Genomic DNA, 16,692 nt, shown 5'->3' with positions numbered 1-16,692 from the left:
TAAACTTCAAAGCACTGGTTAAAGCATTACTATTGTTTATTCTTTGACAGGGTTATCAGACTCATTGATCAGAGGAAGGCTGTAATTATGGTTTATTAATAAGGCATTGAATAAAGTCTATTGTGCTAGTCTATAAAGAAGACTATCTTGGGGACCTACACTGGGTCTTGTGTTTATTACCTTACTAAAAATGACTTGAATAGATTAATGGATGACTTGCTTACCAAATTCACAAATCACACAATGCTAAACGAGATAGCTAACATTTTGGATGCAGGATCAGGATTCAAAAAATGTTTCACTAGGCTAAAACATTGGCTTAAATTGTATGTATATTATATTATATATATATATATATATATATATTTATAAACACATATATATTTAAAACAATAATAAAGATGACCATAAAGTTTAGTTTCACAAAATCAAGCCATGGAGGACTAGTTAGGCAGAAGTTCATGTGAAAAATTTCCTAGCCCAATGCAAGTCAATGAAATTGATATGATATGGCAGATAAAAGAGTTAATGTATTTTATGTTATATTCTGAGAAGTATACTGTCAAGGAAAGTGATAGTCCTATTCTAGTCTGTCCTTGGCAGATCACATGTGAGGGATTGTGTTCAATTATGAATATCAAACACTAGTGGGAAATGATAAATTGGAGAGCATCATTAGAAAAGTGACCAAGATGGTGGAGAATCTTAGAGTCATACCAGATGACCATCCATTGAAGGAACTGGAGCACTGTGTATAAAGAAGATTGCAAAAGGAACAGAATGTTCAATTTGAAAGGAGTCATTCATATCATAGTCTCTTTGAATCTTATTATCTCATAATCAGAGGCTCTTAGAACCTGCAAATCAGTCTTTTGAAAAACAGACTCTTGGAACATTAACACTTAAGAACCTTAAAATATTAGATTTGGAAGGGACTGAAGATGTTTTTTTGGCTAGCTTTCCCCCCAACAACTAGAATCCTAATCTCTGCTTGAATATATTGAGTGATAGGGCACTCACTATCATGTCAAGGCAAGAGTACATCATTCCATGGTTGCCATTGCTAGCAGTTATTTCCTCTATTGAGTTGAGGAAGGGAAACTAACTGCTGGAAATGAAAGATCAGGAGGATGACCATGCTGTGTCCAAACTATACACTGACCCCTCCTTTCCCACAGGGCTCTAACAGCCTTTTTTGCCTCCTATCTAGGATTCCTTGATACTCATTCTCAAAAGCCTCATGCCAACATGTCTCTTCAACATCATTGGATTTGGTTCTACCTTTAAGACCTTATTCCCATCCAGTCAGGTCTACAGTGAGGTAAGTGGCAATGTGATTAACCCCCACTAGACTGAGTAGTATAGAAAAGACATGAATGTTGAGGACTTTGTAAATTCCTTGAGAATAAAGATAATTTTTCATGCTTCTTTGGTATTTTCAGTGCTTAGTACAGTTTCTAACACAGAAGAGTCACTTAAATGCTTCTTGATCTTGATCTGAACTATCTTAGCTAAGGGAAGAGACTTAGAATCAGAAAGAACTGAATTCAAATTCAGCCTTAGACACAGCTGTGTAACACTAGGCAAGTAGATTAACCTTTCTGAACTTTAGTTTTCTCACCTGAAAAATCAAGTGGTTGGATCTGATAGCCTCTAAATCTATCATCAATAATACAAAGAAGTGGCAATCCAACTAGAAATCAAGCCAAGTGCAGGGACTAAGTTTTTGAGATGATTCAAAATTCTATGGTTCTCAAATTTGTGATCCTACAGGTTCTGTCCATTTTAAGTGAGCCTGTGTACATGCTTACCTACATGTAGAGCCACCAAAAGTTCTAGGCTTAGTGAGTGTTGTGGCTTGCTTCACCTTGGGGCCCACAGTGACAACCTCCCTCCCGGAGGGGAGCTGAGAATAAGGAGTCAAGCCACCCCTGCCTTATGCCTCCAGCTCAATTTTATTACTGCTTAGCTATTACATATATACTGTTAGGTCTTCTGGGGTAGAACAAAGAATAATTGAGGGATGGGGGGTGTACAAGCAGGGTGTATGCACAGCATCTTGCATTACAGGATGAGGGGGTATGTTGGGGGGAGGGGGGTATGTTGGGGAGAGGTGGTAAAACACAACTGTGTCTAGTGCCCTTGGTCTGTGGGGCAGAATGTCCAGCTCCCAAGAACTCCAGCACACCTTATCTCTCAGGGCGGCGTGCCAGCTCCTGAGACTGTCCGGGTGATGGGGCCGTTGGTATAGCCTGTGTTCCCACAGGTGAGGCAACTGTGATGTAATGAATCATGGGGTTTGGACCCCAGTTTCAGTTCCATCCCAGCCACTAAGTCATTGTATGGTCTTAGACAAATCACTGAACTTCTCTGTACCTCAGCCTCCCCACCTGTATGTCAAATTCATTAATACTTGCCTGTCAAACTCATGGGGGCTGTACTATGAAGATATAATGAAATAAGATAAGATGTAGTAAATATTTTGTCAATTATAAAACAATTCATAAATGTGAATCATGTGGGGTCTGAGATATACATATATGTTATATGTATAATTAGCATGCAGTGTAGTGTAGTATGCAAGGGTCATGGGGCCAAAAGACCATGGGATCTGAGTCTGATCTGGAAATGCTGATCTGAAAGGAACATAGAATGTTTGAACTAGAAAGGGTCTTGAAATAGAATTTCAGAGTTATGAAGGACCTTAAATAACATCTAGTGCAAATGTCCCATTTTCCAGTTGAGGAAAATGCAGCTGAGATAGTTAAAGTGACTTGCCCAGTGTGAGAATTTCTAAGAAACATGAGTGCTAAGAATAATATGGAGAGGAAGGTAGATGGGGGTTCTTTGGAGAGGCAGGCACATTGATCTCCCTATCCAGATATATGCTTCCTGGAGTCATCAATATCCCAGATAAGTCCAAGAGATTTTGATGTTAGCTATTTGGGACAACCTTCTCCATTCACTTCTTATTCTGATTGTAGCTCAGAGACTTGATCCTCTTGACCTTGATCCTAAACTTTTCCATATCAAAGGTGAAAGAATCTCCCTGGAATAAAGAGGAAACCTAGCTGATGTTCCCCATCCCCCCAAGTTTTCTGAGTTAGTTTGTCGCTGGCCACTTTGGGAATACAATAGCTTGTGAGCACAAAGCAGTGGAGTTCTTATTTGAAAGAGATGGCATTTTCTAGGCTTCTCTTGGGAGAAGACTTGGTTGACAAATGACCATGCTTTATTGCTTACAAGAATCTAAATTGCCTTTATCCTTGACTCATAGCTGGGATCTGACTTTTCCCACAAGGAAGGAACACTGGTCTGGAAATCAGGGGATATAGATTTGAGTTCAATTCTGACTCTTATCTAACAAGAAAATATCAGAGCTATTGATTTCTCCTGGTCTCTGTTTCATCTATAAAATGAAGTTGTTGGACTATACACTTCCTGAAGTGCCTTTCATGTAGGACAATTTGTGTTGTAACATTCTTTGTTCAAATGTCCCATTTTAATATAGGAAGGTTGGTATGGTGAAAAGGACATGATACTTAGAACCTGGTTTCATATCCCATCTCACCACCCAAGTGACCTTGGACAAAGCACTTAATATCTCTGTGTTTCAGTTTTTTCATCAGTATATTGTGAGGGGATATTAGATGATCTCCAGGGTCTTTTCATATTGCAAATCTATGATTCAATGATTCAATGAATCTGCTTATGGGAAAGGTAGACTTTGGTCCCAAAGACTAGAAAAGTCTTGGAATCCAGGGAGGGTCAGTACGTCAGTTTCCAAGTCTTAGGAAATGTTCAACTTTTGAGGTGACTCTTTCTGCCTTTTGCTTTTCTCTTTGTCTGTGTGTGTGTCACTGTCTCTGCCTCTCTCCCTCTTTCTGTCTCCCTCATCTCTCTCTGTCTCTTTGTTTCTGTCTCTACCTCTGTTTCTGTTTCTGTCTCTGTGCCTCTCTTTTTCTATCTCTCTCCTTCCTCCCTTTCAGGAGAGTTTGGCTACTGCATGTGACAGCATCCAGAATTTTCGGGCTGACATGGGTGGCACCAACATCCTGTCCCCACTGAAGTGGATCACCCGACAGCCCGTCCATGTAGGCCACCCACGCATACTCTTTCTTCTCACTGATGGCGCAGTCAACAACACAGGGAAAGTGCTGGAGTTGATACGAAATCATGCTTTCACCACCAGGTTAGTTGGGGGGGGAGTGGAACAAGAGGAGTACAATCCAGGCTTGTAGGAGGAAGACAACTTTAGGAAGCCCAGGCAGAAAAGTCCTGAAAATGTCCAAGGAGGGTCTACATTTTGCATGGTATTCTGTTCATTTAAATTCAATGTATATTAAATTGGGAAGTATAAGCTCCTTGGAAGCAAGGGCTGTTTTGCTCTCTTGCATTTGTATATATAGGAAGTGCTAGATGAATGAATGAATAAATGAATTAATGAAAGATTTAATTAATTTAAAAATATCAATTAAGTGCTAACTATATACCAAACAAATACAAATTTGATACAAATGCAAAATTGAAGGCCTTTGGGTAGCTTACATTTTAATTTGAGAGACAGTACACCAGGGAATGATGAGCAGGTGGGGAAATTTGGGGTCTGAAAAATTAGAGATATGTCTCTGGTACCAAGAATTTTTTTTTAATCTTAAACTATTGTGTTAAAGTAAAAATTCTTTTTTTTTTATTAAAGATACTATTTGAGTTTTACAATTTTCTCCCAATCTTGCTTCCCTCCCCCCACCCCCACCCCACAGATAGCACTCTGTCAGTCTTTATAAAGTAAAAATTCTTATAGCCAAGGCCTGCTCTTCCAAGAAGGCATTTGCTTGATTTTCCCTAAGGGAAAAGGGGGAGGAAGTGAGGATCATCTTCTCATTCCTCCTCATTTCTCCCCTCCTACCTCCAATAGGTGCTATAGCTTTGGTATTGGTCCAAAAGCTTGTCCAAGATTGGTGCAGGGCCTGGCAGCAGTGTCTAAAGGCAGTGCAGAGTTTCTGGGGCAAGAAGAAAGATTCCAGCCCAAGGTAAATTGGAGGACCACATAACCCCCAGCTCTCTTATCCCCCTCATCTTCCTTATCCTCTCCATTCCATTTCTTTCCCTTTCTCCTCTCTGCAGTTGCCCAGACTGCCTACTCTCTTGGATGACACCTCTTGGGGTGTCAGCTGCTTGAGAAGATCTCAGAGGATGGGGTAGATGTCTCTCCTCTCTGAAAGGAAGGGTCTAGGACAGACTTAGATGACTCATTTCTATTTTTCACATGAAGATACTGAGGGTCAATGTACAAGTGAGACTGATCAGGCATCTGAGAATGAAACATGTTATGAAATATTCCCCCAAACTGAAGGTGTGCTCTCTGGTTCACAATCTCAACAATCCCTAAGGAATATGGGCTCAAGCATCAAGCATAAATGTAGCCTTCATGTGAGATTGAAGGGCAACTTCTAGCCCTAAGAGACTTTTTCCCCCGCATTGAAGAGTACTCATCAAATTCACCTTAGGCAGTGATTCACAGTGGATGAGTTGCTTCTTTGATCAATTGGGCTGGTACTTTACAGAATAACAGATTCTATTGCTGCTCACTCTGAAAGTTTTCACTACTGATTGGATGAACCTTTTGACACCAGCTCAAAATCTGATCAATTCTTTATCCTCACTCATTTATCTAAGATGAGAAAAGAATAAACATAAAAAGAATCAAAAGGAATAGTCATCATGCATTCATAGACAAATAGTATCCAAGTGGAAGAATCCAACTCATTGCCATACCATCCCCAATCCAACAGTCTACCCTTTCCCTACAAGGAAAAGAGGGCTGAGGGCTAGGGATGTCTTATTATATCCAGGTACTTCTGTCGTAGTAGCTATGTAAAAGACTTCATCACAACACAATAGGAACCTCTTGAGTTTTCTTGGCCAACAAGAAGCAATTAGAGAATAACCCATGCCTGGTCTGAAGTGGGAGTAAGAGCCTTGCCATCACCCATGACTGGAGTCCCGCAAGCCTACCCCACAAGCTTCCATTTACTTGCCTGGAATTCTATCTGAGCACACCCCAAGGAGGGGAGGTCAAAGGTTTCACTGCATATGCTATTAGCTGAGGAACAGGCACAATCTTGGATAAATTCCCATGGTTAACAGACAAGTAGGTAAAACCTTTCCAGGTATTAGTGCCATTCTCAGAGGTAAAATCTGTGTGATGTCATAGAAAGAACCCAAGAAACTGATAATCAGAATATGTCAATTCTACTTCTAACATTGTTGCTAACTGATTTTAAACAAATCATTTCACTCCTCCTGGCCTCAGTACCTTCCTCTTTAAAACTGATCTCTACTATCCCTCTAAGTTCTAATATTCAATGTTCTAAGGCACATTTTAGCTCTAATATTCTAAGGTCTTTCTCCACCTCTGACATTCTATATTCTATGTTCTAAGGTTTATTCCTATTCTGCTACATTATGTTCTAGGGTCCCCAGCACTTCTGATATTCTATAGTCTCCCCCAGCACTGACTTTCTATGCCTTAAGATCCCACCCCTACTCTGATAGTCAATTTTCTAAGGTCCTTTCCTAGGATTTTGTTCTGATTCACAGAAGTAAAGAGAAAGGTATATTTACACGTAAAGATCCTTGCTGCAACTCCCTGCATCACACCTCCATATTTTCACATATTCTGTTCCCAAAATGATGTCTTGTTTTTTCTTGTGCATCGCACTCAATCTCCTACAGATGATCAGGTCTCTGAAGAAGGCCATGGCCCCTGTACTCAGTGATGTCACTGTGGAGTGGAATTTTCCAGAGAATGCTGAAGTCTTAATCTCACCTATCAGTTCCAGCTCCCTCTTCCCTGGAGATCGGTTGGTGGGCTATGGCATCGTGTGCAACTCTACTCCCCATAGCACTTCCACAGTTGTAAGTAATCAGAGGGACAGATGGATGCAAGTTATGAATTGACATCTCCTCTTTGATATGGATGTACCATGCCTTTTGCCCTAATCCACAGTACAACTATTTGCATTCAACACAGAATTGAAGAGGGGAAAGTCAGACCAATCCAAATCCCTAGGAGATATAAAGATGCCATTGGAAGATGTAAAGAGAAACAAAGATTAGGAATTGAGTGAACTGGGTTTTTATGTTTGTTCTATGCTGCAGTTTGGGTAATTCACTTATTCTCCGTGGATCTGAGTTTCTTGATCTTTTAAAAGATAGAACTGGACTATATTATCACTAAGATTCTTCTAACCCTGACATTTTATGCTCTAAGACTTAGAAGACACCCCCTCCACTCACAACTTCTGCATTTCCCCATATCAATATTTGTCTTCAAATATTTAATCATAATTTTGCAGTAAGGACCTAAGAAGTCCTTCAGTAAAACCCAGCCATGAACAAGAATTCCCCTACTAGTCTTCGCTCTAAAACCTTTAGAAACAAGAAACCAATTACCTTTTAAGACTATCCATTATACTTTTAAATGGCTAGAAATTTAAGCCTTTTTTTCTAATGCCAAGTCTAAATATGCTATTTTGCAACTTTTACCATTTGCTTTCAGCTCTGGGATCAAATAGAACAAAATAAATTCCTTTTGTTTATGACAGTCCTTCAAATACTTGATAGCTACATGTTCCCTCTTATGTCCTCTCTGCTCCAGGCTAAATATCTCCATTTCCTTTGCAAAGTTATCATATGACATGAACTTAATTAAGATTTTGCATCCTCTTAACTGGACCTCCTCTGGATATTTTCCAAGTGTGTCTTTTCTTAATCTGGCATCCAAAACTGAATACAGTACAACAGATAATGGTCTCACTAAATCAGACAAGAGTAAGATAATCACCTCCTTTTGAACCCCATTCTACTAAAATCCAGGATGTATCCAGCTTATTTTGCCTCTTTCATAAATAGCAAAGTTTGTTTCAGGGTTCCCACAGCATTGATTCCGGCAACCAGTTCATCCTTTGTGGTACAAATCAAACTTGGATTAAAAATTCCCACCTTAGCTCTCCTACCTTTTGAAGGATGAAATTATCTTCCACCAGGAAAACAAACTCTTCTAGAAAACAGCTAGGTGTCCGAGTTATTAATGTTCCCCATCACCTTTGCATCATGCTACTCTGACAAACTTGTTGTTTCCCGAGCATCTCTGTTATTTCTTTTTTCCTATCTGCTGCCTAGCCCAATAATAGTATTTTTGATTCTCCAGTTCTTGTAATTCCTCAAAGAAAAACTTCTTAATATTCAATTTCTCACCCCCCCTTTACATAAATTGGAATAAAGTATGTCTTTCCATCCTTAAATCACTCAGAAGTCACATCCCACCAAGATGTCTTAGTGATTCCAAGGAGGTTTACTTTTCCTCAATATATGAGGATCTCTCATTTCTTTTGCTTGTTGCTCATATTTTATGTGCTTTGTAAAGTTATCTGAAACCATGAACTGTATTGTTGGTTTATGACTTGGATTTTGTCTCTTGTGAATTTGTGAATACCTGTAGTACTGTTCTCCTTTCTTCTAATTCTGTAGTGTTTATTTTGCTGCATGAAGTTTTCTTCTCCATCATGTTCGGTTAAAATCCCTTTTGATTGTAGCTTTTTTAGATACACTCCATCCCTGGTCAAGAGCCTGTCATTCCTACATTTTATGCTGTGATTCAGAAATCTCATTTTCAGAAACCAGTTTTACAACCAGTCATTCACTTCCAAAATCTGGTTTTCTCTTTTAAAGCCCATTTCTTCAATATCAGCAATGAGGAAACTCAAATGTCCCTAAAATGTTCAACTATATGCCCAACACCTTATAATCTTCAGAAATTCTTTCTAGAATTCTTCCATCATTAATTATCATTTTCCCCTAAAATAGTAAAATTTGTTGCTGTTCATTTTGTCTGACTGTCATATCTTAGATGCATGTGTCCTAGGAAGATGGCTAACTTTTCTGCCTCAGGACCCGTAACAAAAGGAGGAATCAACCTTTCTCTTATTGTATGTTCTTCCTCTACACTTTCCTGGGTCCCCTGCTTCTTAAAGGTAGAGAGGCTCCATTAGGTGAAGGCAAGGAAGGAGAAGGGCATCCTAGTACAAAAACATGGTACCCAGTGATGGAATATTATGAGTGAGGAAGAAAGATCCATGGCATTATTTCTTTTTTTTCTTTTTTTTTGCAAGGCAATGGGGTTAAGTGGCTTGCCCAAGAACACACAGCTAGGTAATTATTAAGTGTCTGAGGCCACAATTGAACTCAGGTACTCCTGACTTCAGGGCCAGTGCTCTATCCACGACGCCACCTAGCCGCCCCTCATGGCATTATTTCTTGAACAGATACTTGTTTCTGTTTGTTAGCTTCAGCTGTTCAAATATTTGTCTTGAATCTGCCCTTTGCCCTCTATATTCTTCTGTCCTCCAAGTGCCTGGCATATATCAGGATTTCCTTTTTCCTCTCCAACAAGTTTTTCTTCTTTGTTTTTGTCTTGAAGTCCTTCCAGTTTTGTCTCAATGTTTGTTTGTTTTTAGGGAACATTACTTCTCCTCTAAGAGAGAACCTAAGGTTGCACTTTAATCATGGATAGAGGTCACTTAGTCATGACAGAAATATAAATGTTATGAGGATTCATCATTGTGGAGTAGTGAGAAAATCACTGGATGGATGGATCAGATGGAACCAGGCTCAAATCCATGCTCTACTCCTCACTTGCTATTGGGGAGATAGAGCTGACACCAAGGAAAACTAAGCTCAAATTCAGCCTCAGACACTTATTAGTTTTGTCATTCTGGGGCAAATCACTTAACCTCTTTGCCTCATCTGTAGGATGGGGCAATAACAGTTCCAGAATTGTTGTGAGGATCAAAGGATCAAAATAAAATTAATTGTCCAATATTTATTAAATATCTATTATTTACAAGGTTTAATAGTCTGCTCTGAAGATACAAATAACAAAAAGATGAGACTATAAGTACTAGCAATGAGTAAAGGGGGTCATAACAAATAAATGCATGAATATAGTTTACATATATACTATATACTCATGTATATTTACATTTATAATTATATAAATTCTTATATAAATGTACACACACACAAACACACACACACACACACACACACACACACACACACACACACACACACACACGTTCTTTGGGAGTGAGAGCTAAGGATTTGAGACCAGGAAAGTCTTCCTGCAGGAGGTGGTGCCTGAGCTGCTTCTTAAAGGAAGAAGAAAACTCTATGAGATGGAGACAAGGAAGGAGAAGGGTATCCCAGTGCAAAGGCATGGAACCTGGTGATAGAATATTATGAGTGAGGAACAAAGAAAAGTCCAGTTTGGCTGAATTACTGTGAGACAAATAGGGAAATAAAAGTTCAGTGAGGATGAAAAAGTTTGGGGATTAGGTTTTTTTTTAGGGTTTTAAAAGTTAAGCTGAGGATTTTACATTTTTTATTCCAGAGGCAAAACAAAGTCCCTGGAGTATGTTAAGTAGAGAAGGCATACAATCAGGTTTGCACTTAAGGAAAATTACTTTGGCAGAATTGATGTATATATAGACTAGAATAGAAAGGTAATGTAGGCAAGAAGTAATGAGGACCTGAACTGAAATGGTACCTGGGGGACTATGTAAATCTTTATATCTTTGAGTATTATATATTTGCACAAATATATATATATAGAGAGAGTCTTCAGGGAGAACTCACACCTCAGTGTGAGGGTTCTATAAAGCCCTTTTTCTGGACTGTTTATCCTCCTTTGGAATTCATAAGTTCCTCCTCTTTGGAACTCTGCAAATCAGAAGTGGGAAGATCACTCATTTGGAGGCCCAAAATTTAGAACTGCAAGATGCTTCGAAGATTCCAACCATCCCTTTAGTTTTATAGATTAGTAAACTTGGACCCCAAGAAGTTATGATTTGCCTAAGTTCTCACAGGGAGCAGGACTATGGGATTCAGACTGATCCTTTAACTACAAATTCTGTAATTTTGACATTACACTGCATTGACTTACTGGTTGTGATTAAGGGAATTCTTGTCCAAATATACAGTGGTAAAAATAGAAAAATCATTCAGAGGATCAGACTAAATGAGGAGGAATCATGATAGGGTAAGAAACAAGCCCTGAATTAAAAATCAGAAGACTGGGTTCTAACTGCACCTCTGTCTACCTACATGACTTTATTGCATGGGTCACTCTTTGGGTCTCACTTTCCTCATATGTAAAATAATAGAGTTAGATGACTTCTGAGGTCCTTTCTAGTTCTAAATACATGTTTCAATGAATCAGAAGAAAAAAATTGAACTCAACAATTCAATGTTTGATAGACCTGAGTATATATTGCTTGAGGGAAGTACTCCATTTGACAAGAACTGTTGGGAAAACTGGAATGTAGTTTGGCAGAAATTTAGTCTGTTCCTTATACCATGTAATACAATAAACTGGAAATAAACATGTGATCTAAATATTAAAGATCACATCACAAGAAAGAAATTAGAAGGGAGTCAGACAAGATACTTCTCAACTTATGGTGAAGGGGGTTTTATAGCTAAATAAGTTATAGTAGTGAACACAAAAAAAAATGAAAGATCATTTTTAATAGTATTTTATTTTTCTAATTACATGTAAAGATAGTTTTCAAATTCATTTTATAAGATTTTGAGTTCCAAATTTTTCTCCCTGCCTCCTCCTCTTCTCTCCTTCCCAAGACAGCAAGCAATTTGATATAGATTATACATCTGCAGTCATATTGAACATATTCTCATCAATCATGTTTTAAAAGAAGAAATGGAACAAAAGGGGAAAACCATGAAAAATTGAAAATAATATACTTCAATCTGTATTCATATTCCATCATTCTTTCTCTTGATGTGATAACATTTCTATCATAAGTCCTTTGGAATTGTCTTGAATCATTGTTTTGCTGAGAAGATCGAAGTCAATCATCATTGATCATCACATCATGTTATTGTTACTTTGGACAATGTCTTCTTGGTTTTGCTCACTTCAATCAGCCTGAATTCATGTAAATCTTTCCAGGGTTTTTCTGAAATCTGCCTGCTCATCATTTCATATAGCACAATAGTAATCTTTTTCATTCATATACCACAATTTGTTTAACAGTTCCTCAATTGAACAGTATCCCCTCAATTAGCAATTCTTTGCTACCACAATTTTCCCACATCTTCTCCAGTATTTATCATTTTCTTTGTCATATTGTTTTAATTTGCATTTTTCTAATTGTGATTTAGACTATTTTTTCATATGACTATAGATAGCTTTAATTTCTTTATCTGAAAACTGCCTGATCATGTCCTTTGATCATGGGGAATGACAAAGACAATTTTTGATTACATGGAATTAGAAAGGTTTTCCATAAACAAATCAGCATACATAAGTTAAGAAGGAATGCAGACAAATATGGGTTGTACTAGATAACCTCTGAAGGTTCTTTTCAGCTCCAAGATTTTAGGAGACCAATTTGAAAGTCAAGACTAAAAATCTGCCTAAGGCTACTTTTCATTCCATTCCATTTTGTATATATAGTTACATACTCCCATATAATTCTATATCACAAGTTTATCACAGGATTATCAAAATACAAATAAATGTTTGTGTGAGGTCTAAAAGGAAAAGTTGTAATGACTAGTTTTACTTTTTTGTCATATTAGTCAATCCAATTCGTGTAAAATGGTATCTCAGAGTTATTTTAATTTTGCACATTTCTGATCAATAGTGATTTTTAGCATTTTTCATATGACTATAGATAGCTTTAATTTCTTCATCTGAAAAAAGGCTGTTCATAACCTTTGACTATTTATCTACTGCGGAATGGGGATCTATTGGGATCAAGTAAAGCTTCATGAAGGAAATGGAATTTAAGTTGTTTTAAACAGTGGATTCACTGGGAGAAAAGAAAGGCAAACTAAATGGCAGAAGTAAAGGTGTTAAAGGTGGGGATTAGATTGTTGCCTCATTCAGCTGAAGTGTTGAATGAGTTAGGAGGTGATATTGGTGATGCAGTAGCAAAGTTGACAATGAAGAGGGGCACCAGACTTGCTCTTGAAGATACTTTGTTGGTCTAAGCTTCTCAGTCAAGATGGAATCCCCAGACATGGGTTAAAGGGGGACAAAGAAGTCAATCTAGTCCCTGTCTCTTCCTTTTCATAAGGAGTTTAGTTAAATCACTGTAGCCTGATGATCACTTGCAATTCTTCCTTGATTCTCTCCTAATTCCTGGACCTTTGCTTCTTCTCTGCTGTTCCCTACTCCCAGATTCAGCATCATAGTGCACAACGCTCCCAGAACTATGTGTTCTACTATCCCCAGGACAAGGAATCTGCTCCAGAGAGTGGGGACTATGCCCAAGAGATCCTAGCCTTCCAGAAGGTACAGGATGTACCAGCATTCATCAGAGATGCCAAGCTGGTCCGAGGTCAGTCCTACAGATATATCTTCCTTCTAGACAACTTGGTCCTACACAGGAGGATTGACTTAATTAGGAATGGATAAGGCTGACCCACAGGTAGGGTATCTTTAGATGAGGGTGAGTATGAGATCTTAGGACCTGTAGCATATTTGGAAAGACACCAGGAGTCAGTCAACAGAAAACCCCCTTCCAGTTATACTATTAACTTATTCTGTTCCCTTGGGTGAGATGTTTTCTTGCTTTGGACCCCATTGTTTTAAACTATACATTGACAGGTCTGGACTAGATTATCTCTCAGGTATTTTTGAGCTCTAATATTCTATGTCTTCCAAATCAAATATGACAGTCTATGTCCTAAGAGCCATGCTATCCTTTAGGATTTTTTGTTATACTATTTTATAGTCTAAAGGACTTTCTAGTTCAAACATTCAATGTTCTAAGGACTCCTTTCAATGTTAACATTCCATTTCAAAATTCCTTTTCAGGTCTGACATTCTAAGATCTAAGGTCCTTTGCATCTATAATATTCTAAGTTCTCTTCCAACACTAACATTCCATGTTCTAAGTTCCCTTCCATGTCTATCATTCTAAATTGCTTTTCATCTATAACATTTTATGTACTAAGATATCTTCCACCTCTGATCTTCTAAGGTATGTGTCCCCTCCAGTTCTAATGTCATATATATACATACATATATATGTATGTATGTATATATATCCTAAGGGCCTTCTCTGGTATTCCATGTTCTAAAGTTTAGCAACTTATACAGTGTCTAGTATGCAGTAAGTCCTTAATAAATGCTACTTACTGATTGAAGTCTCTCCCAACCGCAGCTTTGTCTACTCTATTCCAGACCTGGAAAGGGTAATCCTATAATAACCAGTCTTATTGAATGATCTATTCTGTTGGGGCTGCCTCAAGCACCAAAGGCACTTCACCCACCTTTTTGGAACATGAACTTTTGGATATTATTGTAATTTGTTGCCTTTCAATTGGCACATTCAATTGGTTGGAGGGTTTTCACAGTTATTATACCTTTGAGTCTTCAGAATAATGGCATAAGATCATCAGAGCTAGGATTATTATTTCCACATGACAGGAGAGCAATCTGAGACCCAGAGAGTTAGTGAAATGACTTGCCCAAAGTTAAACAGCAAATTAGTTTGCATACAATCAGAACTAAAATTTGGATCTTTGGAGTTACCCTATTCCCTCAGTAACCCTACTGTGAATATCTCTCAATTACTGTCAGAACAAACATCCCTGTGAGATGAGAAATGAGAGTTAGTGGATCTCAGGGTCTAAAACCTCTCAGTAATCATGTTCCATATTTCTATAATGCTTTGAGATTTACAAAAGCCCTTTCTTCATTGTACCCTGTAATATATGTAGTAAATATTTTTCAGATGGGGGAAACTGAAGTTCAGACTCGCCTAGGGTAAAACCAAGTTTGACTCTAGGTCTCCTGCCCTCAAAGCCACAGTTGCCACTAGCTTCTCTGAGACTCTGTTTTCTCATGTATAAAATGGTGGTGGGGGCTAGAGGAGTAGCATGAACCTAAATGATCTCTGAGGCCTCTTCCAGCTCCAAATTCTCTGGTCCTAATACAGTTGAAGATTGTAGCCTTGCATCCTATAACTTGACTCCAAATCATCCCTCCAATTTCACCTTCTCTAACCCTTGGGTCTCTAACATCCGGTCTCCTCTCCAGGATTAGAACGCTCTGTTCGCCGTCGAGCATACAGCACCAACCAGATTCCTGAACTCAAATCATGCCTCAGGACTCCCACCTCCAGTGATTCTGCCCTTGTAGCAGGGAAGTGCCTACTGCGGAAATCCCAAAGGCAGGAGCTGCTAGACTACATCACCCCAGAATCCTGCCTGTGGCAGGCTGAGTCCCAGGTATTGGGGAAAACCAAAATTACTTTTAAGAAGGCAGTGAGGGGCAGCTGGATAGGCAGTGTATAGAGCACTGGCCCGGGAATCAGGAGTCCCTGAGTTCAAATCCAGCCTCAGACACTTAATAATTACCTAGCTGTGTAACCTTGAGCAAGTCACTTAACCCCATTTGCCTTGTAAAAACCTAAAAATATAAAAATAAAAAAAGAAGGCAGTGAGATGAGAATCAAAGACCATGGGTTCAAATCCCAAATCTGACAATCATGACTTTTTTACTATGAACAGACAAGTCACTCAACCTTGTCTTCAATGTCCTCAGACTGACTGAGATGAGGTCCCTTCTAAGGTCCCTTCCTGCTCTAGATCTGTCATCTAGGATGATCCTATGATCTCTGAGACACTCTCCACCTCTGAAATTCATACATCTTTGGGAGAGGACCAAAGTTCCAAGAGGCAGATGACTTCCAGTTGCAGGGGAAAAGGGGGTAGGGAATCGAGGAAAGTTTTATGGAGAAAGTAGGACCTGAGCTGGGACTTGGTGAAAGGAAGAGGAAAAGATAGAAAAGCCTAGTGGGGAATCCATTTCAGAGGAAATGATGAGCAAAGACCCAGAGGGAGAAACAGCTGGTCATCAGCTAATGGCAGCATCACAATGTGACAGGAACAAAAAACTTGTGCAAGGAGAGCAGCATGGGAGGAAAGCCTTTATGTCATCTCCCAGCCCTGAGTACAAGGTTATTAAAGACAAGCATTGAGGACATTCTGGGGAGACTTGATTACTCTCCTCCTTCACTCTCAAACTCTCTCTTCCCTATCTCTCTTTTCTCCTCCTGTCTTCATTCCTCCTCTCTTACTTCCCTTCCTAAGCTCCCTCTTCATTTCCTCCCTTATCTACAGCTCTCATCAGGTAACCATTGGCAGGGTACTAGACTAATTCTAGGGTGGTGCCTTCATGGTCAACTTCAGCATGAAGGCATATTTGGCATGCTTTTTTGCAACAAAGCTGACAGAAAGTCTGAAGACTGTTTAGAGTGAAGAGCCAAAGAAATAATGACACTCTAGAACACTGGATCACATTAAATAACTTGACATTTCAGAGGAATTAAATGTATATTGTCTTACCCTTTGGGGAAAAAAACCAACTTTCTGAGTAAATTCTGAGAAAATGTTAGTAATTCATCTGGTTTTTTTTTTTAGTTTTTTTGCAAGGGAAATGGGGTTAAGTGGCTTGCCCAAGGTGGCCACACAGCTAGGTAATTATTTAAGTGTCTGAGGTGAGATGTGAATTCAGGTCCTCCTGACTCCAGGGCCAGTGTCAACAAGCCACCCCCAGTAATTCATCTTTTTAACAAGATCTAGAGGTTTTAG

At 38.9% G+C, this 16,692-nt stretch overlaps 1 protein-coding gene across 4 annotated transcripts in view; it reads left to right on the top strand.

Moving 5' to 3' along the window:
* VWA5B1 (von Willebrand factor A domain containing 5B1) overlaps positions 1–16,692 on the top strand; it is a 129,186-nt gene that overhangs the window by 77,172 nt on the left and 35,322 nt on the right. For all 4 annotated transcript variants that reach the window (XM_074218241.1, XM_074218239.1, XM_074218240.1 and 1 more), the window contains 6 exons: positions 1,211–1,321; positions 3,990–4,192; positions 4,919–5,033; positions 6,739–6,921; positions 13,271–13,430; positions 15,137–15,327. In XM_074218241.1, the coding sequence (XP_074074342.1) occupies positions 1,211–1,321; positions 3,990–4,192; positions 4,919–5,033; positions 6,739–6,921; positions 13,271–13,430; positions 15,137–15,327 (963 nt within the window). The remainder of the gene's footprint in view (positions 1–1,210; positions 1,322–3,989; positions 4,193–4,918; positions 5,034–6,738; positions 6,922–13,270; positions 13,431–15,136; positions 15,328–16,692) is intronic.

The sequence above is a fragment of the Macrotis lagotis genome, chromosome 1 (assembly GCF_037893015.1).
Source record: "Macrotis lagotis isolate mMagLag1 chromosome 1, bilby.v1.9.chrom.fasta, whole genome shotgun sequence".
NCBI lineage: Eukaryota > Metazoa > Chordata > Mammalia > Peramelemorphia > Peramelidae > Macrotis > Macrotis lagotis.
This window is presented reverse-complemented; position numbering and strand designations above follow the sequence as displayed.